The sequence below is a fragment of the Capsicum annuum genome, chromosome 2 (genome assembly GCF_002878395.1).
Source record: "Capsicum annuum cultivar UCD-10X-F1 chromosome 2, UCD10Xv1.1, whole genome shotgun sequence".
NCBI classification, from domain to species: domain Eukaryota; kingdom Viridiplantae; phylum Streptophyta; class Magnoliopsida; order Solanales; family Solanaceae; genus Capsicum; species Capsicum annuum.
The window spans coordinates 25,777,460-25,805,127 of NC_061112.1; the positions used below are offsets into that span (position 1 = coordinate 25,777,460).

The window sequence follows — 27,668 nt, forward strand, 5'->3', positions numbered from 1 at the left end:
AAACTTTGCATTGTGGAAATCTGTCTAGGAGGAAGATTAATTTTAATAAGCTTTGTCTTGGCTTCTTTACCAACAAATGTTATGTCCTTATTCCCCATGCCAAACAAGGTAATCAAGACTATTGACAGATTGAGAAGGAACTTTATGTGGCATGGTCACAAAGAGGCCAAAGGCTTCAACCGGGTGAAATGGAAAAGAGTCCAACAGAGCAGAGAGCAAGTACGGAGGTCAAAAACTTGAAGCTACAAAATAACAGTTCACACATGAAATGGTTATGGGGATATAATGAGGAGGGTCAAGCTATTTGGAAGCAGGTAATCCAATAGAACTGTGAGAAATATAGGAGAAAAAATATTATTGAATTGTTGTGTTTGCATAATTACATTGAGACTCGATTTATAGGCACTATTTTTCAATCCTTTTTCAAGTAGGATTCAATATACTATTCTTATTCCTACTCCTACTCATATTCTAACACTACCCCCTCAAACTGGTGCATACAAGTCAAATGTACCTAGCTTGTTACAAATGTAATTAAGACGAGGACTGGTGAGGGACGCGGTGAAGATATCCGCAAGTGATCATCACTTGGCTTCACAAATTTTGTAACATTATCTCCTTGAAAGTATCTTTTCTCTGACAAAGTGACAATCTATCTCTATGTGCTTAGTCCTCTCATGAAACACTGGATTTGATGAGATATGAATGATTGCTTGATTATCACACATAAGTTTCATCTTACCGGTTTCTCCAAATTTTGGTTCTCTTAACAACTGTTTGATCAAAACTAGCTCACAAGTTGTTGTAGTCATTGCTCAATATTCTGATTCCGTACTAGGACGAGCAACCACACTCTGTTTCTTACTCTTCCAGGACACCAAATTACCTCTTACTAAAACACAATATCCGAAGGTAGAACGTCTATTAGAGAGTGATCCTGCTCAACCAGCATCCGTATATCCAATGATATCCAATGAGAACAGTGGCTATATCAAAACCAATACCTTCAAATACAAAGTCCAAAAAGTACCAAATCAATAAAAGTAATACACAAGCCAGGATTTAATAGGTAACCGAGGCTATACGAAAACCAAGACCTCCTATTAAGAAATCCAAACAAGACCTTTCTAAAAAAAAAAAAGAAATCCAAACAAGACCTTTCTAAAAAAAAAAAAGAAATCCAAACAAGCACTTATACTATTGAAACACCCTCAAGAGGAATAAAATCCTCAAGCAAGAAATCCGATCAACATTTCCTAGCAACTATGACATTAGCCTCAACTCTCTCAAGAGTTTCACACATCAATTCATCATTCAAAATATCACACATCAATTCATCATTCAAAATAATCTACTCTAAAATGAGTTATTCTCTCTTATTTATAGCCTACACTAGTAATTATAAAAATACCCTTAATGAAATAAGGATCTTCTTTAGCATGAGACTTGAATTTCAAGAATTGCCACTTTTGCATCCATAGCCTCTTTCTACCTTTTTCACCTTTCTTCCTTGTATTTCCACATAAGCACATTCTTGAGCTTCAATTCTTCGTTCCATGATATTGATGAAGCTCAATTTGCATCATTATTGATGAAGCTCAATCTACATCATTCTCCTTTTCTTGAAAAGGATTCGTCCTCGAATCCAAACCTAGCAAAACCATAGGGAAAACAAGAACGGACTGTGGACATGGCATGTCAACATGAAATTTTCAAAATAAAAAATTCAGATTTCAATTTACTTTTTTTTTTTTTTCTAATTTTGATTTTTTTTCAAATTTCACAAATGGACCCACTAACACTTTGACTTCAAAATTTTTGGATCAAAGTGTACTTTTGCTATCTTCTTCTTCAAGAACAAGATGAAGATGCTCGAGAACAATAATGAAATACCCCAATCTTCACATCTTCATAACTTCTTCATTTCAACTTCAAATTCGATGAAAATTTCACCCACGTACTCCTTTCGACGCCACGAACAAACCCCAATAATTTTTAGCCTTCAAAACCAAGCTAAAAAAGGAACCTACTTTTCAAAATCCTTGAAGTTTTAAAAGCTCAAAACCATTCCATGGTATCTTCAATTCTACACCTCTAAATCAAGTGAAATTCGAAATTTAGGCTCAAAAAACACTAGAGAATCAAGATCTAGTGTCGAAAACAACAAATCAAAACAAAGACATTTTTGAATTTTTTATGGGATTTTTGGATTTTTTTTTTTTAATTTTTGAATAGATCAAAATCCCAAGATTTAGATTTGTGAAAACAAACCTAAACGTAGGCTCTTGATACCAAATGATACAATAAAGAAATACACGGAAGCTAATAAGAAACCCTAACACTAAAAGAAGAAATTAAAGATAAAAGGATAGAAAGGTAGACACACAAAAATCAAGGCAACCAATACTATATGAAAGTAAAGACCTTAATATTCAAGAAAAACATCTAAACCTTAAAAGCAAGACACAAGAATGGAACTAATAGGCAACCATGAATATACTAAAATCAAAACCTCCTATTAAGAACACCAAATAAGCACCTATACTATAGAAATACCCTCAAGAGGAATGATTTCTTCAAGCAAGCAATCCTATCAACATTGTTTAGCAACAAAGGCCATAGCTCTTTCAAAATATCATATCAAAATAGTCTACAAAATACGCAGAATGGAAACCCTAACACTAAAACGAGAAATTAAAGATAAAAGGATAGAAAGGTAGAGACAAAAATTGAAATCAAGACAACCAATACTATATGAAACTAAAGACCTCCTTAATATTCATGATAAACATCTAAACCTCAAAAGCAAGACACAAGAATGAGACTAATAGGCAACCATGATTATACTAGAATCAAGATCTCAAGCACATGAAATAAGCACCTATACTATAGAGATACCCTTAAGAGGAATGATTTCCTCAAGTAAGTCCCATCAATATTATTTAGCAACAAAGGCCATAGCCTCAACTCTCACAAGAAAGTATAGTGTGGGTTTGCATTACGAGTAGATCGTTTACTTTTTCGAAGTGCAACTGATTGGCTAGAAAGAGGCAAGTCCATAGTAGGGGTTGCTTCAGGCGCATGACATGAATCATCTAGGACTAATGTTGGACGCAGACGGTGATGATAAGTCAAAAGTGGTGGCACTACAGCTAAAGATGTCGACGTAACTATAGATTCCTCAAAAGTTGATGCATGTAAGACTGGAGGAATGGGTAAGACCTCAGAGATATCAAGATGATCAAAAAATGTATAGTACAGTTGAGATTCAAAGAATGTGACATCGGCGAACATAAAATAGCGACCAAGAACAGGTGAATAGCACTGATACCTTTTCTGAACTCGAAAGTAACCAAGGAAGACAAATTTGAGAGCACGAGAGGCTAATTTATCTTTTCCTAGGATTAAGTTATAAACAAAATATATGCTCCCAAAGACAGGAGGGATAGAGAAGAGATGTGACTGAGGAAACAATAGTGATTGGGGAACCTAATTTTGAATCGAAGATGATGGCATTCTATCAATGATATAGCAAGATCCGAGGACTGCATCGCCCCAAAAACGCAACGGAAAATGGGATTCAATGAGATAAGTGCGAGCAGTCTCAATGAGTTCAGACTTACGATTTTCTTCTTCTTTCTTCTTTCTTCTTTCTTTATCTTCTTTTTGTTTTTTTTTGGTTCTGCTCTATTTTTACAAAGCAGTGCTCTATTTTTTTCAGTTCTACTTTGTTCTTTTTTCATGTAATGCTCGGCGTTTTCTCGTTTCTGCTATTTTTTTCTTTCAATTATGATTTTGTTCGCTTCATGAATATGTTGCTGATTTGTTTCTTATATCTTAAGAGTCATTCAAAACATCTGATCCGTGTTGGGTTTATGGTAAAAGAGCTAGTGAGACCAATAGTATCAAAGTTACATGTCTTTTTTGTGACTTGAAATTTAATGGAGGAATTTTTCACCAATAAACATCTTATTGGTACTTACAGCGATATAGCTCACTGTAAAATAATGTTTGGATATTGTGAGGAAAGAAATAAAAGAGTATGTGAGGACAAAAGAAAAAGGACCTAAAACATCAAATGTTATCTCAACCAAAAATTACTAATCTTGATGATGATGATGATGAAATGGAAGAAGGAGAAGCAATTGATTTTTCACTTCCTTCAAAATCACAAAAACAGTTGCAAAATGCATTTGTCTCTTCAAGTTATGGATCAACCGATAAGAAAGGTCCATTAGATTGTTACTTTCACAGAAGCCAGTAGATAATGCATGGGAAAATGATAAAAATAATTTGCATGATACAGCCAAGGGAATTTTGAGGGATCCTGCAGTTGCGGCCTTTTCACGGTGATTGTACGATGCAGCGATCCCCTCCAATTGTGTCGACTATACCGATGCTTTTGGAGCCTTCATTGAGGTCGTAGGCCAATATGGTCCAAGAATGAAGCACCCCACTTATCATGAAGTTAGTGTCACTTACCTAAATAAAGAAGTGGAAGAGACACAATATTATAGAGGATCTGGTTGAATGGAACAAGTTCGAATACTCTATTATAATGGATAAGTGGACAACAAAACCTAGAAAAATGATCATCAATGTGTTGGTGAATTCTACGAAAGAAAGCTTTATTTCTTGAATGTCTACTAATTCTATCAAAATGTTCTCCCTGTTTCAGAGCACAATAGAGAAGATTGGACCAAAGAATGTTGTTCAAGTTGCTATAGATAATGCAGCTGAAAATGTTAAAGTAGGTAATACGTTAAAGGGAGTGTTCCCACACATATATTGGACTCCATGTGCAACCCATAATGTAACTTTGACATTGGGAAATATTGTCAAGGAAAGACCCTTCTAAGGTGTTTTCATTAATGCAATTAGGGTCCATTCTTACATTGTTCAAAGACGAGGACATTCACTAAACAAAGAAACTTGGTGAAACATGACAGACTAGATTTGCTACTGCTTTTTTTAACTTGCAAAGGATGCACAAACAAAATGGCAATCTCAAAACCATGTTCATTTCAGAAGAATGGTGTAGTTTATGTTCTAAGTCTCTCGCCCCTTTCTTTGTTTGGTAGAAAGTGAAGCAAAACCATAAATGAGTTACATTTATGAAGCGATAGATAACGCTAAGGAGATTATTACAAAAAAATTTACCCTGCAAAGGTCTTTGAGATCATCGACAGAAGGTTGAAGGATCAGCTCCATCAACTGTTGCATGCAGTTGGTAATATCATGAACCCATCACTCTATTATAAACGTGAGAATGATCTATTGAATAGGAATCTGATGGAGAGATTCCATAAGCGAATTGCAAAGTTGGTTGTCGATGAAGATACGCAGGATAAAATAACCGATAATATTAGTACTTACCGCAGTGCTGATGGACTTTTTGGATTACGAACGGCCATAAGACAAGAGACAAAAAGTCACCGGGTGAATGACTCCTATGTTTCTTTTGAGTTAACACTTATGTTATTTCTTTATAGTTGCTAATTTTTGAATAATTATTCTGCTTTAATAGCTGAATGTTGGAGGCTTTATGGTTCAGAAGCTCCGGAGTTAAAAAAGCTCGCCGTCAGAGTTTAGGATCTAACTCGTACCTCATCCGGGTGTGAGAGAAGCTGGAGTGTGTTTGAACATGTACGACTTAGAAGAAAGCTTTAGTATATTGAGATAACTATATTAAATCTCAAATGTCTTAACCCCTACAAATTACTTGCCGATATTATTTGCAGATTCATACCAAGAAGAGGATTAGACTAACCCTAAAATGCATCAGCGATTTGACATTCATAAAATACAATAGAACATTGAGGCGTTGTTACACCGCTGACAATAAAATTGACCAATTAGTTCGGACATTATTGATGAGGTCAATAAATGGCTAAATGGAGTTGAGAATGCTGAAGATGATGCAATATTTTAGGAAAATTCTGATTTCACTAGGGGTGTTGTTGCTGAGGTAAGTGGAGTTGATAAGAACCGTATTTCAAGCTTATAAAACAAGGGAAAAGAAGTAGCTACTTCAAGCCGAGTTGATGAAGTTGAGGAAGATGAGGAAGTTGAAGAAGGTGATAAAGGAAGAAAACAATATTTTGGCGATCTTGAAGAAGTAGAGCTTTAATGGAAGAATACAAGATTTTGATGATCTTGAAGAAATAGAGCTTTAGAGGAACAAGAATTAGATGGTGAACATTAATAACTTTGATTTGTTTTTTCTTCTTTTTTTCTCTCCTTTTTTCTGGTCTGTTTTGTTGTTGTGGTCTGCAATGTTTTGCTGGTCTGTTTCGCAATAGGTGTGTTTCAGTGATCAAACCTCTGATTTTGGTTTTTAAATGATTCTTTTTCTTATATATGTTGTCTTTATTGCAGATTATATTGTTGTTGTGGTCTGTTCAGTTCTGTCTTACTGTTTTGCTGCTCTGTTTACTATTTTTTACTTTTAGATTGTTCTTCATTTGAATATAGCAAGCACTTCGCTTAATGCGTCAAGAGGAGCCTTGTTGCTTTTTTCTGCTTCACGCTTCCCTGAACACTGGGAGGAAAATTCAGACAGCATCTAGATGCCCTTTATGTATGGAAGCAACAGAAACTAATAGTCCCTTGTTCTTCACTGTAAGGTAACAGCACAAATCTAGGCACTTCTTATCGATTTGGCTAGGGAAGATTGCACAAAGACAGCACACTGCAGATTTACCGGCTGGATCAGAAGGGGATAGTAAGGAGACCAAAACAGTGGTGAAAATAGCACCAGCCTGTACGTAGTGGAACATGCGAATGGAGAGAAATGGAAGGATTTTCGAAGGCAGATCCAGCTCCATATAAAAGATCAAATGGAACTGTATTACATCTTTATGTTTTTGGAGTGAAGAACAATGTAAAGAGGAAGTACAGATAGTGGACTTCTTACGAGTTTTGTAATAAATATTCTCCTTGTAAACTCATTTCAGGAGGTGGTCAGCATACCCTTACCCTTAATGCTGAGGAATATAAGTTAGCCGGATCAAAAAATGGACCATGATATTTTAACAACAAATGTTGGATCAACTTGTGTGAATATCAACACTACCCTCTCTCTCAGGTAACTTTGTTTCCTTCTCTATTGACACTAGAAATCGAAGCCCATGCCAGCACGGGCCCAACCATAGATTTATAAATTTATTTATATGTAATTAAAAAAATTAACAAATTCTACGACATTTGTGTTATAGTTCATTTTCTTTATTTAAAGTTTATCCAATCTTTTTCTCGGGAGAAATATCTAATAACTACTCCCTTGTTCACTTTCAAGTCTGTTTAGTTTGGATGTTGCATGCCCTTTAAAAAATAATTAATGATTGACAATTGTATTTTATCACAATATCCATATTGATTGGTGTTTTAGTCTAAGGTATTGAAAAATAATTTGGTGAACAAATTATTAATTGAAATGTTAAAAAATGAGATTATGTTTTTTGATCAGTTTTAAAAGTCCCTTTTTTTAATCTAGAAAACAACTTTTTTTGAATTATCATTACAAAAGAAATTGTAAATGTTATTGAACTACAATTTCTCTTTATTGCCTTGCAAAAGATATTCACTTGTAAATTACGTAAATGTTAAAAACTTGAATAACTCATCTTGAGAGAACCCATTTCATAACTAATGCAGCAACTTCAAAAAGCTATAAATGAAGGAAGAAAGTAAAAGGGGCCCACAAGTCTAAAAAGGTATACATCTTTTCGTCTAGAGAATAAAGCAAATGTTTGCTGGTTTTTCACTCCAACAGTGAAAAGGAATTATAACAACACTTATTTGGTACAATAGCCTCAAAGCTAGTAATAATGAAATACCCGAATAGCCCCTACGTGGGAAGCAAGCATGACAACATTGAGGTGCTTCAAGCCTCTTCTATATAATAGAAAATCAATGCCGAAATTCACTAGCCTTTTCTAACAACAAAAACAAAATACCCAGTGTATTCCCACAAAGTGGGTCTGGGGAGCATTTTCTCATCTATTTAATCTCTTGTAGACATGCAATATCAACGCACCTCCTCTTTGTAGTATCCACTAATTGTATTGACTTCTCTTCCAGTGATACAACACTCAACTACCTACCTAAATTTGAATCTCTTGTACTGGCTTCTTTAACATCATCATCCATTAAGATGTGGGAGCCCTTTCGTATCTAGCACCACCCAACACCAATACAGAAAGGATGAACCTCTTTAGGCTTCATACCGGTAATATAAACTCACATGAATGTGAAACTCACACAAGAATAGCTGATTAACGGTGTTGATACAATTAAAACTAATGCAGCTTACTAAAACAGGTAAGTAATCCAAACCAAACAAGCTTGTAAAGAAAGTAGGACTGATAATGGTTTGACTTAATGATTCTCTCAACTCCTAGTTAGTACAATATGAGTAAAGCTTTTGTTATGCTTATTGAAATTGCAAAATGATTTAAGCATCTAAACCACAGCAAAAAAGCAAATCACTTGTTATTTTGAGTTTTTCTTTCAGAAATGCCTCATAAAAGTCTGAGGAATTTAATTCTTGTGCAGGTTATATATCTTGGAACTCCCATTTTAAGTAAACTAGACGAGCTAGAAAAAGCAGAAAGATGTTATCCATTGCATGACATCCTGCAATATTATACTACCAATAAATCTTTCTAGAGGGAAGTAACAATTAAGAATCTTCTTAGGATCCATTTATGACAAGCCTCATCTAGGAAACCCATATGGGAATAAACTGGGCATCTAAGTTACCGGTTTCAAAAACAAATAAAAAATAAAAAAATAAAAAAAGGCATCTAATTTCCAACGAATTCAATCACTATCATTTATCCCAGTTTGATAAGATGAGAAAAGGATTCAAAAGTGCTTACCCTATTTTCCATAGAGCAAAGTGCGAATTTCCAGCCAACACTATGATTGAGATTGCACAAAAGAGCATCAATCCATTCACTCTTCCCCGAGTTTGGGACTCCTGTAACAATAGTCAACTCTCCAGGCACAACCTGTACAGAATCAAGAAGAAAGAAACAAAAATCAGCCACTCTGTATAATTTTATGTCTTGTTTTCATGCCAATATGCCAATAATAAGTCCCAATCAACTGATCTAGAGTAATAATACTTGTTCAGAATATTATGCTGAAGAATCGGATTACGTATCATTCTCAGGGACAGTTTTATCGTTTTGGTTCTTACTTCAGTATCTTGTCTTTTGGTATTATACTTGTGTCACAAGGCCAGTAAACACTGTACTATCCCTCTCCATTCCCCAGAATATCTCTTCTCATAATTTTTTTGTTCCCGGCATTACCTTTTTGCCTTTTGATTACAACAACAATAACCCAGTGTAGTCCCACAAGTGAGGTCTAAGGAGAATGATGTACGCGGACCTTACCCCTACCTTAGTGGGGTAGAGAGGCAGTTTACATTACCTTTTTACCATTTGATTAATCTCCGCCAGGTACCTGCTACTTCCCTCAAACAGGAGCACCGGGTAACTCAGTCCACCAAGGATTAGTAGATGGGAAGAATTAACCTAGTGTCTCATCTGCTGCTGGGTTTTCAAGCTTTGGTTGCCAAGGCTGTTACTCCAACTTTTCAACTGCTAGACCACCTCGTTGGGGACTTGATAAGTGAATACTCTTATTGAAGAAATATAGAAAATCCTCTCATACAAAGCATATAAAAATGTAGAAAATCTCAGATAAAAAGGATCATCCATGCTCCAAAAGTATACCCAAAAAGGTTACACTCCATTAAACGTCTTTACATTATTGTCGAATCAAATCGGTAAATCACAAACCCCCAGTCTAGCCGGGAATCCCTGGCACAAATACACATCCATCCCTATCCTGTTTAAGTACTGAGAGGCTAGAGACACTGATACAAGCCTAAAGTGCATAAGGATTGTAAGGACTTCTCAAAGGACCAAGCTCGGAATTGGCAAGACATTTGAGACCCTTTTGGAATCCTTCTCAAGCCGTGACCAAAATGAAAGGGGAGAAGGAAAGCTTACACTCAAGAGGCGCCTAATTACTAAGGGCATGGAGGTCTTTACACTACAAAAGGCCACACTCAAGAGGCGCCTTTTCTAAGCCCTCGTTAAGGGTATTTTAGTCATTGTGTTGTAATAAGTATAAATAGACATTTTAGCTTCTCTTTTCATTAGACTTTGATGAATTGAAATTGAGTATTACTCTTAGTGTAGTTTCTTTCCTTAGTGTAGGGCTTGGAAAAGCCATCTTAGTGTAGGTCTTGGAAAAGACATCAAAACTTGAGTGTTTTAATGCAATTGAATGGATTTTCATTTGTGTTGAACATTTGGCAAGAAAGGTGTGATTGAGGAGTGTGAGTTCCTTTGGTCCACCTAAGAGTGAGGTTTGAACTACCATTGGTGAGGTGTCTTTGAAGGTTTGATACACTTTCTTATGCTAATCATTAGTAATAGTAAGGGTCTCATTATCTATCCTTCTATTTCTATGCAAATCTTCTTCATCTCCTTTCTTCTTTGTGTGTTTTCCTTTTTATTGTAGTTGCTGTTTTTTGTTCCTTATGTGTCCACTTTCGGTTTTTTGTTCCTTATGTGTCCACTTTCGGTTTTAGCCTTCCTTTAGATATCAGACACACACTTGATTCCCAAATAAGAACCTACTCACATTGTATAGTTGATTTAAGGACCTCCATCCAGTTGAAACTCCAAGCTCATAGCCAATTGTTTGGTGATAATATGCATCAATCTCAGTAAAGTAATCTTTAAAGTTGAATAATCCTTGTATTGGATACAGCTCTGCGCCTTCAATAACTTCCCTCAGTGCACCAGGCCCCAGATACATAAGCACCTATTAATGCCCAAATACAGAAAGATTAACTAGAGGTTACCAGAGAGTAATGGTAAAAACAGGCCAAATGAATAATTTGATGAACTAAAATGAGTAAGACAACTACAGAAGTATTGTCAGTTAGTAAATGGAAACTCATAATGGCTGGAAATAGGCTACAAATGATCCAATATACAATATAAAAGATAAAGATAAAACTATTTGCATCTAGAAGTTAAAAACAGAGATCCGTGCATGCTGAATCATGGGCATAGATCACCTTTTGTCCATATTTATCAAAAAGATGCAGGTTTCCGCTTTGCCTCTGGAAGGATGTTATTGAGGAGGCACGATATAAAGCGACAAATAAAATTAAATAACTGTGTGGCGGCAAATGATGGTGTAATTTCATCGAGAGAACTACAAATGGGTTATTCAACAACCAATATTTGCGAAAGGATGCTATTTTGAGAACCAAGCTAAATGTCTCTCAAAACAACTCTCAATTTTACTAGTGCTTGGAACTACAGCAGGCTTAATAAGACTTCTATCAACCGTAGACTTGCAGTCCATATGAAAAATCAACGCATAAAATTGAACTGAACAAATTCGAACCAAGGGACCGGGGGAAGTACACAACTGTCAATAATAAATCAGAAGGCTCATGGAGTACGACAAAAGATCTGATTCAAGAATCTCTTTTTTTCTTCGCTTACAAACAAATAGGTAAGAAAAAATCATGCATGAGGACCTCATTTGCATCTTTGCAACGGTCTATAGAGGTCTTGTTTGGCCATGTAACTCGCCAGCACCTACATTGCCAAAGAGAAAATGTTGAGAAGGCTCATTATTAAGTTATAATATAATACTATCAAAACTACCATCATTTGCACTGAATAAAGTATACCAGACCTTTCTCTCCCTAAGCGGCGGGCAAGTTCTTCAGCTAATGCTTGACCAGGTGGATCGCCATCAGTTGCTAGTATTATGCGAGATGCCTATATTGGTGAAAGAACCAGTCATGATTACATAATAAACATAGGAAACACAAAAGCAAAAAAGTAGTTTTCAAACCTTTTCTAAGTACTCTTTGCAGTTCCAAAGATACTGATACTTTGTGTCCTAGCTTCACAAAATGCACCAAAAGGAGCATTAGATCCAGCATATGTTAAGATGTCAGCTAAATATTGTACAACTATGAGGAGCTCTTCACTGTAGAGCTGCCTCTGCACTCTCGTAAAGGATGGAGCAAAAGCAGCAGAATGTGGATTAACACAGTAAATGCATGAATGACTCAAAAAGGTGCAGTGTCATAATACAATACGAGGATGAACTGGTCAGAATAATGGTTATATTACAATTAGAGAGGGAAGAAACAAAAAAGAACAAGGAAATAAGAATTTGTAACTCTGGCCTGAAACCATAAAAGGCTGATGAGAAAACAAAGAAGCGAATGCATGAGAAATGAGCTAAGATACGACATTCCTTCTCAAAAATAAACAAAAGTTGGGTACTAGATCAAATACACAAAATCTATGATGATAAAGGATTTACTTAAAAGTTCATATTTTAGGACAAACTATAGAACAGAAACCTTATCCACAGGCGGCAACTCTTTATCTGAAATAAATGGAGGTGCTCCATCCGGAACGCTCACACAGTTCCGAAAGCCAGCTTCTTCCATTGCAAGCTTGTCCATCTCACCCTCAACCTAACATAAAAAAAAGGTAAGTAAATAGATATTACTAGAAACGAAAAAGTCTTTTCAAGAATGGAATGATGATGAATCAGAAGTTACAATGATGATATCACTTGATCCCTTTATATCGTCTAGACCATAAAATATTTTTAACGTATCAGCTTCCTGCAAACGAACAACATATTAATGAGGTTCAACTAATAATATTTCCTGTATTAGCTTTCTACAAGTCAACAGTATAATAATGAGGGTCAAAATAAGTGTAGGATCCAGTTAATTCAACTAATACAACAACAACATACCCAGTGTATTCCCACCTAGTGGGGTCTGGGGAGGGTAGAGTGTATGCAGACCATACCCCTACCTCAAGAGAAGTAGCGATGTTATTAGTTAATTCAACTAATAACATCTTAAAAACAAGAGATGGGAGAAAGACTTTAATACATAAACTACTAATTTAGATGAAATTTGAAATTTAATATTATTTGTACATCCAAAACTTGATAGAAGACGAGCAACCATTCGATAGATCAGAAAAGGAAGATGAGGCTCAGTCAAGAGGCAGTTTCAGGGGTACAAATTAAGTGGAGGAAAAGCATGTTATATCCAATTAAAGAGGTAAGATACAGAACCTCACAGGAACACTGGGATGTGAAATAAGGTATCTGCCAACAACCTACCTGGGGTTAGCTCTGGGAGTGAAAACAAGTCGCTGGAAATACGGAAAGAGGTGGTTGAAAGAAGTGAAGAGTTAGCAAAATGAAAGAGCCAGTATCTTTCTCCTGGTAGTAGAGTAGTTCTTGCGAATAGTGTATTGGATTCCATTACCACATATGTGATGTCTTAATTTTCACAGCCAGTTAAGGTGGAAGAAAGACTGGATTCTAAGAAGAAACTTTATTTGGCAAACAACAAGGGAAGTAGAGCATTCCATTTCGTTAACTAGAAATCAGTAACATACAGAAAGAGAGGGAGCGCTGGCCACTAGAAACTTGAGGAGGAACAACCAAAGTCTGCTGTTAAAGTGGTTGTGGAGGTATAATTATGAACATGCCCTGTGGAGACAAGTTATCAGTTGCAAATATGGACAAGAATCTATATGGTGTACTAAAACAGTGACTTCTCCATATGGAGTGAGTAATTGGAGATCTAACAGATCTTTGTGGTCCAACCTTGCTAGATTTTTGGGCTACCACATAGGCAACGGTAGAGAGACAGCCTTGAGGTGACAACTGGCTTGGGCATGAACCTATCAAAGACATTTCCTGATCTATTTAGTTTGGTATCAAATCCTACAGACAAAATAACAGATTTATGGAGTCATCAGGGGTGGAATTTCAGTTTCAGGAGGTTACTAAATGATTGAGAAATTGACAAAGCTGTTGAACTATAGCAGATGTTGGGAGGCATTCTAGGGAGCAACAGACCCTAAGATCAATTAACATGGACAGGAACCAGCAACAGACACTAAGATCAAGCAGTCTTCAACTATTAAAGCCCAAAAGAACATCGAAAACAGAAAGCAAAACTGAATCAAGAATACTGGTTACGAAACCCAGGATTTTCATTCTAAATTGAAGTTTCTCCCACCCTTTCTTACCACGGAAATTTATATAAGGTTCTTAGTTTCGACTCAGTTACGCTAAGTTGTGCGGACTCTTCACTTTTTCGATGCCGCACCCGTGCCGGATTCTCCAAAAATACACCAATTTTAGAGAATCCAACACGCACCTATTGACATTTTTGAAGAGTCTGAGCAACATAGATGTTAAGCGCGTGAACATTAAACATGAGATGGAAGACTCAACTAAAATGATTTGCAAACAAATACTCCATAGTATCTTTACCTTCAACTCAAAATAAATATGTTAAAAAGTAGCAAATCAAGAACATTGACACTAACCTGCCAAAACTTCTTGGCCATGTCCCGATACTTGCAGCTTACAAGTGCTCCATCCCTCCGATACGTAAATGCAATAACAATCTAAAAACAAATTTACATTAATGTTTGAACAGTCAAGACGTGACGAGGAAGTGACTTATTGAAGGCCCTTGAGCATATAAAGTGTTGTGGATGTGTTGAAGACAATTAAAATAAGAAATGAATTAGATTTTTAAATCTTTTATTGTTGTTCTAGAATAGGATCTATGATAGCTATAGTTATTAGTCTACAATAGGGTTTTGGGTTTTATGTTTCCTACTTTCACAAGGATTAGCCTTTCTAGAATAGGGTTTTATGTTTCCTACTTTCGCTAATGTGAGAAGTATAGGTGAAGAATATTATTGAATTGTTGAAACTACATTATCACACTCAGACCATATTTATAAACACTACATTCTAATACTTTTCCAAATAGGACACTACATTACAATCCTTTTCCAAGTAGAATTTTATATGTTATTCCAATTCCTACACATAGTCTAACACACCCCCTCAAACAGGTGCATACAAGTCATATGTACCAAGCTTGTTATGGATGTAATTAATACAAGGATCAGTGCGAGACTTGAGGAAGATATCAGCAAGAAAAAGGGTAAGGACTGCTCTGGACGCTTGGGACACCCCAGTTGAAAAGGAACAAACTGAAGAAGTGGTCGAAAAAAGTAGTAAACTTCGCCGAAAAGTCTGTCGCTGGAAAATTGTCGAAAACTGATATTATAAAATGTATGGATCATCTCGGAATCAAGAGATGAGTAGTTCTTGAACACAAAAGTCACCAAAAGACTGATCGAAACATGCTCACGCGCCGGATTATTAGATTTGATGGTTGAAATGTGGTCACAATCTGGGAAAAAATTATATGGGAAAGGTCGGAATGATAGCATGACCCTAACAAGATAGAGAAATTATATGGGTAGGATCGGAATGATGGCACGACCCTACTATAAAATAGAAATTTTATGGATAGAGTCAAAATGATGAAACGACCCTACTGAAAAAGAAAAATAATATGGGTAGGGTTGAAATGGCGACACGACCCTACTAAAAAGAGAAACTATATGGGTAGGGTCGAAATGACGGCATGCCCCTACTTAAAAGGAGAAATTATATGAGTAGGGTCAAAATAATGGCACGACCCTACAAAAATCAGATCTGAGGAGTCACCTTAAAGACGCATGGTGCTATGCAACTAAAATATGAGAAAGTAGTCCGAAAAGATGCATGATGCTAGTCACCGAAAAGATGCACAGTGCTACGCAAAGATATGAGAAAGTAGTCACCGGAAAGAAGCACAATGGTCCAATCTTCTGGTAATATGATCATTGATCGGACGGGCGACATGTGAGTTATAGTTGTCCGCCTGCAGCGGAAGCTTTTTGATTCTCTACCAAGATCGTGGAGGCTCTGATACCATGTGAGAAATATAGGTGAAGCATATTATTGAATTGTTGTAACTACATTATTACACTGAGAACTTATTTATCGCCACTACATTTCAATCCTTTTCCAAATAAGGCACTACATTAGAATCTTTTTCCAAGTATGATTCGATATGATATTCCTATTCCTACTTATATTCTAACAATAAGGATTAGACTGTTATTGTAATATGACTCTCATTTAAAAAGGTTCTAGGAGATTAAAATCAGTAAGTCGTATTTCAACCCAAAAAAAAGAGATCGAAGCTCTCTCTTCCATTGAACTCTAAGGTATCAACATCCCTTTAACGAGTTGAAGTCACCTATAGGTCGATCTAGGAATTCGAACAAAGGCAAAGGAAAAATCAATTGGTTCAGACTTTTTTGTTCATCAGCCTGTGACTCGATCCTTTTATAAAGATTTTACCAGAAAGGAACAATATTGCTTCATTTGGCTCTCTTTCATAAATTCCCTAGGAGGTCTCCCCCCAACAATAGTTTCTTGAAAAAACTCTATATATTTTGGTGTGGATGGTGGGCAGGCCCATATTCTTGGTTTTTTAGATGTCAAAGAGAAGTCATTCTCTTCAGATTTTGTTTAATGGAAAAGGAAATATTAAATGAGAAAAAGTGGTTGGTCACAGCTTTCCTTGGAAAATCTCCTTGTGAGGAAGTCTTTAGTGAATTCCATAGAAAAAAGGTTATTATCTTGCTTTGAATATTCAGAGTTACTATTAGGGTGAGAATAGATATTACCCTTCCTGGATACTCGGAACCAACCAAAAAATGATGAACTAACCAAATAACGACGAAACAGATCTAATGCCCTTAATATGATAAAGATATGTTTCAATGGTTTTGCACTTCCAGGGTTATACCAAGAACTGTGAAAAAATTGATGCCTATTTGGAAGAGTAAGAGAGGAATGAGAAGACAAAGGCTTGGAACTTGGTTCCGATTGCATTAATGTGGGTAGTTTAGAGAGAGAAATACGAGAGCTTTTGAAGGTGTAGAGTGGAGTTTCTTACAGCTGAGTAGTCTTCGCTCCTTTATTTTCTTTTGGTGTAAACAGAAAGTTCCCTGTTATTTAGAAGATTGGATGGAGTTTGTAGAGAATCATATTATGTAGAGTCTTGATCTTTTGGTATAACCTTTGTATACGGCCGTTTTTGTTATGTTTATGAATATCTGCAATTTTCAGTTAAATGAAACCTTCTTCTGCTCCTCCTTCATTAAGTGCTACTTCTTTTTTGAAACTAGTAACTTTGTTATATACATCTTTAAACAAGTCAGTACAAAGGTTGTCCTACAACCATATCTACACGAAGCCTTCCAAAAAGAAACTATGATCCTATATCTATAGTGAATCTAAAACATCAATAATAGAAACAGGATCATTAGTGAAGCATGGATTACACGAAAAACAAAGGAATAAAATGTTGTTTTGATAGCTTAATCTGATGTATACAATTTTTTATATTCTCAAAACACCTAAAGTTTCTTTCCTTCCAAATTGTCCACCAAATGCTTGCAGGAACAAAATGCGGGAAGCGAGGTTGAGATGGTTTGGACATGTGATGAGAAGGTGCACGGATGCCTCAGTGCGGAAGTATGAGAGGTTGGCTAGGAATGATTTCAAGGGAGGTAGAGATAGACCGAAGAAATATTCGAAGGAGGTGATTAGACATGACATGGAGTAGCTTCAACTTACCAAGGACATGACCCTAGATAGAAAAGTGTGGAGAATGCGAATTAGGGTAGAGGGATAGTAGGTAGGAGTTTGTCCTTGCTAGTAGGTAGGACTTTGCTTTGTTATCTGTGCTAATGGCCATAGTACTAGTCTTGTTCCAGAGTGTATTCTTGTTTGTCATATTACTTAGTGATACTCTTGTTTATGTTATTATTTGGTGATTAACACCTATTATTCTTGTTCCCTTTACTAGTTTTAGACTTTTTTTTTGAGTCGGGGGTCTATCGGAAACGGTCTCACCGTCTCACTGTCTCACTGTCTCACTGTCTGCGTACACTTACCCTCCCAGACCCCACTTTGGGGGAATGTAATAGGTATATTGTTGTTGTTGTTGTTGTATGCTTGCAGGAACAATCCTCCATTTGCTTCTGCACTTGGCCTATAATCCAGCCCGTTCCCAACTAAGAAGTGCCTCTGGAAGAGTTCCAGGAATGCACCATAGTGTTCCACTTAGACTTAAAAATAATCTCTAAAGTTGTCTAGTTATTTTCCAATGTAAAAATAGACGGCTCACTATCTCTATGGTCTCTCCACACGAGTAATATCTGGGACACAAAACTATCCCCCTCTTCATGAGATTCTCGTGAATAAGCACTGCTTCCTTAGCCAATAACCACACAATGCTACTTTGTAAGGGATTTTTGTTTTCCAAATGTTTTTCCAAGGCTATCTGCTAATCATCCACCTATCTTCCTCTTCTTACTTAGCTTCTATCACTTTCCCCCACAGAGTTTGTTTATCATTGGCATACATCCACAACCATTTCATTTTGAGGGCCTTGCTATGGTTTCCCAAGTTCTTGATCCCCAATACCCCTAACTTCTTATCCACAATCAGTGGTTTCCGTTTGACTAAATAAATAGTAGCATATCTTTTCCTTGTTCCCCTACCACAAGAACTTTTTTCTTATTCTATCTAGCCTAGTGGTGACTCCTACTGGGATTGGGAACAGAGACATCATGTAAGTTGGCAATGAATCTAAAACTGAATCAATAAGTGTTAATTTGCCACAAAGTGACAAATACTGCTTTTTCCATCCACATTTTCCATCTGGCCAGCTTCTTTTCTCATTTCTCCACCACACTGTTCCATATCTCTTTGGACTTTGTTTTAGCACCTAAAGACATGCCAAGGTAAGTGGTAGGTAAATTACCTATCTCACCACCTAGAATTGCATTCAAACTTTCCATATTTGCTAACGTTGATTGGATATAGAAAGCTCTTTCTCCAATTAATGTGTAGTCTAGACATCGTTTCAAACAATACAAGTATCACCCTTAGAACGCTAAGTTTATCTTCTTCTGGATCACAAAATATTAGTGTCCTCTGCATATTGTAGATGAGTCACCTCCAACTTTCCTACCACCTCTAGCCACATTAAAACTCCTAACCGAACCATTTGAGGTGGCAGTTTTAATCATATTATTGAGCCCTTTCATTGCCGTTAAGAACAAAAAGAGAGATAAGGGATCATCTTGTCTTAGCCCTTTTTGTGCTTTCACGAACACTGTTGGTACCCCATTGATACGGACTGAGAACCTTCTAGTTGACATACAAAACTTTATCCAGTGTATCCACTTCTGTCCAAAACCCATTCTTTCCAGAACTTCTAAAAGATATACCCAATTGACATTATCAAAGGCCTTCTCTATATCAAGCTTACAGAGAATGCCTGGTTTTCCATGCCTCTGTCTGCATCCCACTGTTTCATTGGCTACTAACACCGCATCCATTATTTGTCTGCCTGATAAATGTCATTTATTGTGTATCTACCAGCTTACCATCACCTTTTTTATCTTCTCTGTGACAACCTTGGAGAGATTTTGTATACACTACCAATTAGGCTAATTGGTCTGAAAACTCTAAGCTTTTTGGCCCCTTTCTTCTTTGGAATGAGTGTTATTAATGTGGCATTGAAGCTCATTTCAAATATTTCTTGGTCATAGAAACTATGGACAGCATTCATAATATCCTTTCTCACCACCACCCAACATTTAATGAAAAACCCTATTGTAAAACCATCAGGCCCCCGGGTCCCTGTGTCTTATCTGTTGCACACATCAACATATCTTCAGACATCTCAACACTTCCTCCTCTTCAAATCTTCCCTAAAGACTCATTTTCATCCACTGTTAACACTGGGCAATTAGGTAAATTATTGGCAGGTCTACATTGTATTGTTTCTAAATAAAGATTTGGTAGTAGTCTACTATTTACAACAACATACCCAGCATATTATCACAAAGTGGGGACTAGGGAGGTTAAGAGTACGCAGTTCAACTACTACCTCGGAGATGAAATAGTAGGCTACTATTTCCCCTTCAATTATAGCCACATCTTGCATCAGCAATTGACCTGTGTTGTTGTACCTCTTATCTGAATTGACAATCTTGTGAAAAAAATTAGTATTTGTGTCCCCCTCCGTCAACCATAAGGCCCTAGATCATTGTCTCAATTCTATTTCTTCTTCTTTAATCAACCGTTCATATTCTAGAAGTAATTCTGTTTTTCTGACTGTTTCCTCTTCTGTGAGAATCTATCTTCTAAGACTCTTTCCAATTCTGACAATTTCCCTAATAAACTCTTTTTCTGGGAGCTTAAGCTACCTTGTTCACATTTACTCCATTCTTTTAACTCGTGTTTCAAAGCATTCAACTTGCAAGAAAATATATTTCGTTTTCCACTGGAACTGAAGTTGTCCCACTATCCTTTAACTCTATCAATGAACCCCTCCGAAGTTATCCACCAATTTTCAAACTTGAAATAACTTTTGCTTATTCTCCAAGACCCTCCGTGTAGAGCTAAAGGTGTATGATCAGATGTCTTTATAGTGGACTCTGTTTCAGATTTTTAAAATAGTCATCCCAATCCTCAGGAATTAGGAATCTATCAATTCCAGAAGCTGCTACTTGGTTGTCCCTTCTAAACCAAGTGTGCTTGGCATCCTCCAATGGCAAATCAACAAGGCTCATGTCTTCTGTAAAGTCTGAAAATTCTTTCATCCCTTTTGATCTTCTTATGCAATTCTTTTTTCTAAAATAAATCTGCAAACATAAAAGTCCACACATATAGCCTAAGGTCCTTCCCTTATTCCCCTAACAGAGCCTATATCCTCCCCACGAACCTCCTTTCTAAGTAACAATTTGGAGCATAAAGCCAAGTGATATGACAAGAAAAATCGTGAAGTTGAGCTCCAAATTTGCAGGTTAAAGTATATGAACCTGCTTCTAAGATCTCACCTTTCCAAGTTCTACTATCCCACATCATCAAAATCTCCCTCTTGTTTCAGTTGCCTCCAGGCAGGCAAACTTAACCCATCTTCCTCCCCAAATTTGGTTTACGATCTCTGTCAAGTCCCCCTCCAACTTAGTTTCTTGGAAACAGTATATATCAGCATTCCAGTTAACCACCATGCTTTTGCCTAGTCTTCTTTTATCCCAGCAATTCAGTCCCCTCACAGTCCATGAAACAACTTTAATATGCATTATAAAATGATCAAATTGTTTTTCCTCTTAACCCTCTCGCCACCACTTTTGAATTTTACATCAAGATTAACCAAATTTAGTTCTTTGGCCCCTTTGAGCCTGGTCTTGTTACTGATCACATCAGACTCCGTTTTCTTGCCATTCTACTGCTATCTACTTGGAGTAATAATTCCAGAGCTTCTGACAGGAATGCTCTTGAAGATAATGTACTTTGTTCCTTAGTTACAGATAAGATAAAAGACAGTTAGCTACTTGTAGTTATTAGTAGTTATCTACAGCAGAAACTGTGTCTATGTATTAGGAGTTATCTTTATGTCTTAGTTTAAATAGATGTGTATGTAGAATTCTGGACAATTCTGGACAGGGGAGAAAAAGTATTGGTATTATCTGTATTTATGGAGATTTGTCCACACCATACGGACATGGTTGTTGGTTAATGCAGTGTTCAAGATTCTTGCACTTTATTTAACCAATAAAATTTCATTTTCATCTCTTCTTCATCCTAGTTTCTAACATTGGTATCAGAGCAGTAAGATCTGCCATGGTTAACACACGAACCAACGCTTCCCATAGTGAACCTATCATGTAGACTCCTAAGCAGATCAGCCAACAAATGGCCACTATAGCAGCAAAATTGGGAGCCACGGACGCTTTGGCTGCTGATGTGGCTGCATTAAAAGCACAAAACAGTTAGAATCAACGAGGAAAATCTAAAGTTTTACTGGAAGAGGGCAAAGTTGATAGAGCTTGGAGGCATCCAGAAACTACATGTTCACACACAAGAATGGAATTTCCAAAGTATACAGGAGGAGATCCTAGAGGTTGGATTCTGAAAGCACAGAAGTATTTTCAAAACTATCAAACACCAGATGATTGCAAGGTCGATATGGCTTCAATGTCTTTGGAACGAGATGTATTGGATCTTTTTGCTTGGATCAAAAGTGAAAGGACCATTTATTACTGGGATGAATTGGTTAAAGTTATGCAAGAAAATTATGGACCCGTTGAGTTTCAACATCCAGATGAACATCTGTGTGCCATCCAACAGACTGGATAAGTATGACTATAAGCAAGAATTTGCAAAACGGGCAGCGCGTGTGCAAAATTGGACAGCACACTGTTTGCGTGGAGTTTTCCTTAACCAGTAAAATTTCATTTTCTTCTCTTCTTCATCTAGTTTCTATCAGCTTCCTCCGCATGTCCCTGAAAGTCTGCCCCTAACAGTTTCCCTAGCTTCAGCATATTTTGTCGAACCCACAGTGATTTCACCCTTCTTTCTCTTGAATCATTCGTTGCAGAGGTTCGGCATCCTCGACTTCCCAATTCTCCATTGCAATTTTCCCCCTCTGCGACACTAAATCAGTCAACCCTTCTGCAATTTGTTTGTCCCTCTCTACCAACTCCCCAGAACTTCTATTTCAATCAACTCACCTGTGGGCTTCATCTCTCTTCTCATCTAGTGTCACAACAATCTTCTCTTGCAAATTCGCAGGAATCTCTGTCATCTGCATGGCTGATTTAACTGACTTTAAGAGAGTGAGTCTCTGAAGATGTCGAAATAACCGTCTCTAGTTTGTAAACAAGAGTCCTGTGTGTGGTCAAATTAAAGATGACATGGGCTGCAAAATCTAGCCCAAGATCTTTAAAATTTGAATTGTCCAGAGTGGATTTCCGGATTGAGACCAAAAGAAAGCTTTCATTAAAAATTGGTGTGTGCCTATCACGTGCTTCCCTATTGCCACTTGATCCAGCCGGAACGGAGATCTCAACCACTTCATCTCTGATTTTCAAATCCCTAGATTGCGGGGATTTTTGAAAATCACTGCTTGCAAGCTGTTGGATAAAAGGTTGGACCAAATATTTCTGTGCTTCTTCTTCTCCGATGGTCTCTCTGCTTCTTTCCAGCGACATATCGTATCTTGGCTCGCATTCTGCCCATATTGGAATGAAATACAAAATTCTGTTATGAGATCTCGTTACTTCTCTTGGCAAGCTTCTATCCTCGTTAGCGACCAGAATTCGAGCCCACTTCATATGATTTTTAAGTTCCGTCTCTTCCTCTGTTGCCAGCTATCACCCACACAATTTTCTAATTTCTTGACAAAACTATTAGACCATAGATGTAGGGGAATTCCGATTGCCCTAATCAATTGATTTTGATTTGCATCCCACTGTTGGATTCCACCTTTCCAGGTTGAATATCAGATTTTTCCACCTCCATTTTCCTGGAAGAGTTTGTTCTGCCATGTTTCTAGTGGGAAACTCGAACAGAAACTTGTCATTATAAACTTCATAGATGTTAACCCCAAAATATTTTTCCAAGTTTGCGACGACAATCTGATATCTGCTGGTGAAGTTTTCTCCTTACTAGCTACTCCTAGACCTCCAATCAAGCATCTCTCTAGCAGACCTTCTTCCTGAGGATCAGACTTCCCTCCAATCTCGATTCTACCTTTACTGCTTCTTAGCTCTGCTTCACGAATATTCATGTTTTGCCATTTGCTTTCCTGTACCACTTTCGCATAGGGGTGCCTACCACATCTTGTCTCTTTGGGCCTTTGATGAACTTTTAAATATTAAATGCAATATCACACCAACATGCATTTAAGGCTGGTTCTGGTATAATCAGTACAGACCTTTCCCCCTTATTAAAGGACAGAATACTCATAAATCTTCCATGTTGGTTGTGCTTCCTGGAGCTAAAGTGCTCTGAGCCTCCATCTGTGCTTTTCCATCTCCTAACCACATTCTTCTGATCTCTAGATGCTTCTCTAAGCGTGAAGCATATCCATTCCACAATACTACTGCTCAGTGTTGTCGATCTGATGAGCCTGCGACTTCTTTCGACCCATTCATACCAAACGGAACTCCTAGATGTCCATTTAGTAATGTCAAAGGACTTAAAGTTGGTATTGAAGTATATCCCGTTATCATCCATGTTAAGGGTGCTTTAAAAAAAATTTGATGCACAATCCACTTCATCAAAAATAATCCCACAGCTGTATTAAAATATTCTTCTCATTATAACAACGGTAAAATAGTTTGATTGTGGATAAAATGTAGCAGTGTTATCAAAAGCAGAAAACGCAAAAAACCTCTAAGGTCCTTGGGGCTTTAAGCGAAAAGCACAAATAAAGTGTGGGCTTTAATGAGAAAAGGGGCAAAGGGAAAAAAATATAAATATATATGTTTTAGTCCAAGGCTAATAATTATAAGCACTAAGCATGAATGACAAATACATATATATATACACATTAAAAGGGCAGTCAGGTGCACTAAAGCTCCCATTATGTGCAGGGTCCGGGGAAGGGCCCGACAACAAGGGTTTATCGTACGCAGCCTTTACCTTGCATTTCTGCCGGAGGCTGTTTCCAAGGCTTGAACCCATAACCTCCTGGTCACATGAATGACAAATATATGAACAAAGAAATTGAAAAAAAAAAATGATAAAGTGATCAGTTGGTTAGTGTCGCCTCTTAAGAAGAGGCTTGTTGACGAGGAAAAGCACGTCTTAGAACCTTGATGACGAGATTGAAGAGCACATTCAGCGAAACGAAGCACTCAACACGTTTTAAGCTTCGCTTCAGGGCTTAAGCGCGCCGTTGTCAACACTGCTGTGGCATAATTATGGACAAAAAAAAAAAAGAAAAAAAGAACCTCGCTTCAGGGCTTAAGCGCGCCTTTGTCAACACTGCTATGGTGTATTATGAACATCAACAAAAAACATTATTAGCCACATTATTGGACTGGTACAACTTTTTTATGTTTTCTGGTTCTACCCGTTGTATATATTCAGCCTTATTCTCAGCAATATCTGGTAATAGCTTCCCTTACCTTTTCAGATATCTATACATATATACTAGAAAACTTCCATCCATACCTAGCATGGGCCCAGTAATTGGATTTAGAAAGTTTTTGTTTGATTATAAATATAGTTTTGTTAAACAATTTTTGGCTTTATACTTCAAATCTTATACGGCAAAAGAACCAGTAATATTTTTGCCTCTTTTTTTCCTACTTCTATTTTCAGATTCCTCTTCCTCATTTTTATTTGTTCATCCTGACTTTAATATGCCTTACTGTCTTTCCTTTTTATTTCGTTCATATTTCTTTTGCGTTTTATTTTCAACTTCTCTATTTTATTTTTCGAAATAAGGTGTGAGAGTTTGGTTGTCGAGGGGTGATTTACGACATGGTGCAACTTCAGCTCACCGAATTAGGCCTATTTGATGTTGATTCAATGGCCTATATATATATATAAGTTGTGGAGGACATGTATTAGGGACCCAAGTTTGGGGTAGAAGTGTGTTATCTTGTTGTGTTAGTAGGTAGCAGTGTGTTATCTTGTTATCTGTCCATACTAGTAGCTGTAGTATTATTCCCCTCGTTTGGGACTGCTTTGGACTACTTTTCCTTGAACTGAGGGTCTCTAGGAAATAGCCTCTCTACCTTTTTAGGTAGGTGTAAGGTGGTATGAGATTTACATTCTACTTTCCCAGACCCAACTTTATGAGATCTACTAGGTATGTTGTTAAGTTTAGAAGGATTCTCCAAATTTTCAGTGTTATTCTAATTAAGTACTGCATTGGGTCAACTCATTTAATGGATAAGTTGTACTTATAGTCTGAAATTTTTCTGTACTTTTAGTGTCTATAATGGTTTTCTGGTTATTTGAAATTATAGTGTTGTCTCTAAATTAAGCCTGTTTAATCAATATGTTTAATTCAATGACCCTGATATATAGTCTTGTCACAGTTTAGAAGGATTCTCCAAATTTTCCGTGTCTTGTGTTTTTCCAAATAAAGAGTGCACTATGTCAGTTCATTTAGTTTTAAGAGAATTACTGTCTGTTTTCTTGTTGCTTTAATTGTTAACTAAATATTCTAGTTTAGTGTAGTAGCATATCTTGAGCCGGGGGTCTATCGGAAACAACCTCTCTACTTCTTCGAGGTAGTGGTATGGACTGCGTACATTTTACCCTCCCCAGACCCCACTATGTGGGAATGTACTGGGTTTGTTGTTGTTGTTGTTGTTGTCTTTACCCAAAAAAAGTCGCAACTTTATATTGTAAAAAAAGTTGCTACTCTACCAGGACCAATGATAACAAGTCAATAACATACCCAAGTGTGATCCCACAAGTGGGGTCTGGGGAGGGTAGTGTGTACGCGCTGCACCTTACCCCTACCTTGTGAGGCAAAGAGCTTATTTCTGATAGACCCTCGGCTCAAGAAAAACATTTCAAAACAGATTTGAAAAGTACAAGGTGAAATAAGCTCCAATGAAATGCTAAATAAAAGAAATATTGACAGAATTGACATCAAAAGGACCAAAGACATCATTATATGTTACAATAAACTGGTTTGAGGACTTAGAAGGTTGTGCACAAAAGAAGATGCTCGGTTCACATCCTAACAAAATTGCTATACCAGAAAGAAGTGACATCACTACCCACAGTTCGCTAATTTCACAATGAAATGAAGACGAAGTTCTTATACATATAATCTAGACTGTTTTTGAAAAATGCTCTCAGGTACTTTCTGGAGGTTCTTTCTGGAGTTCTCAGATTCTACTCTCTCTTACTTTTTAGGAGTGCCGAATACACTTTCTGGAGGTTCTTTCACCAGAAACCACCTCTTTTCTTGACCATAATATAGTTTTCACCTTTCGTAATTACTAATTAAACCTTCTTCTTTTATTCTTGTGGATTTTCTGACGATGGGGGAAAACATAAAATATTTCAATGTAGGTTTTAAATCTTTCAATCACTAGATGGCCCTCTGATAAAAATATTTGGTTTGAATGGGTGGACAGAAGCCGTAATATGATAAGACGTCCATGTATGAGAGAGAAGATCATGGAGTGGATTTTTTTTCATTCTTAAAGAAGCAACGAAAGATCAAAAGAACGTGGTGAGAAGATGCAAACCAAAGATCTTATGAGAGAATACTGTTGTACCAGAAAGTACAATGCTCATGGCAGACAGCCAGTTACGTTAAGTCTTTTTTGTGCAGTTCTAGATATTGGTGAAATTGAATACTTGAAACTCAACAGAAATGAGTATTTTGTCACTACAACATGAAAGGAGATCGTTATTGATTACCCCTAAAGTAGCTTAGAATGCTAGCTGGCAAGATATTTCATTTAAGATAAGAGAGCTTCATTAAAGACACCTGTAAAAGGCAAATCCTCCCAGATTTACATAATTCAACTACCCATATGCAAAAGTTGTTCAAGAAAGTAAATGGAAATACAGAAACCTTCCTGAAGCCTCTGTAAATAACAAGAAGGGTTACATCCCTACATCTAAATTCTCTGGAACAAGGAACGTTGGGTTGTTGAATAGGTGTATAGATGGACATTTTGGAAATTGGTGGCTACACACTGACCTGTAGTTTTGAGGCCCAGTTGCAGGACTTTGTCGGTCATAAACAGGAGTTAATGCCCCAATTGTGGTATGTGAAAGAAGATCAGTCTGGGATGAGATCAATGCAGTTAGAGGACTGGTGGTAGGACGTTGGGCTGTTTGTGGTGACTTCAATATCACTA

The 27,668-nt window shown here is 37.0% G+C and overlaps 1 protein-coding gene across 1 annotated transcript in view; it reads right to left on the reverse strand.

Moving 5' to 3' along the window:
* Nucleotides 1-27,668, reverse strand: part of LOC107858471 (twinkle homolog protein, chloroplastic/mitochondrial) — a 65,680-nt gene that overhangs the window by 26,947 nt on the left and 11,065 nt on the right. Inside the window, exons 7-14 of the mRNA XM_016703136.2 lie at nt 14,430-14,510; nt 12,626-12,691; nt 12,422-12,538; nt 11,902-11,949; nt 11,740-11,825; nt 11,579-11,639; nt 10,666-10,848; nt 8,883-9,014 (exon numbers count right to left, since the gene is read on the reverse strand). Coding sequence (XP_016558622.1) covers nt 8,883-9,014; nt 10,666-10,848; nt 11,579-11,639; nt 11,740-11,825; nt 11,902-11,949; nt 12,422-12,538; nt 12,626-12,691; nt 14,430-14,510 — 774 coding nt within the window. The remainder of the gene's footprint in view (nt 1-8,882; nt 9,015-10,665; nt 10,849-11,578; nt 11,640-11,739; nt 11,826-11,901; nt 11,950-12,421; nt 12,539-12,625; nt 12,692-14,429; nt 14,511-27,668) is intronic.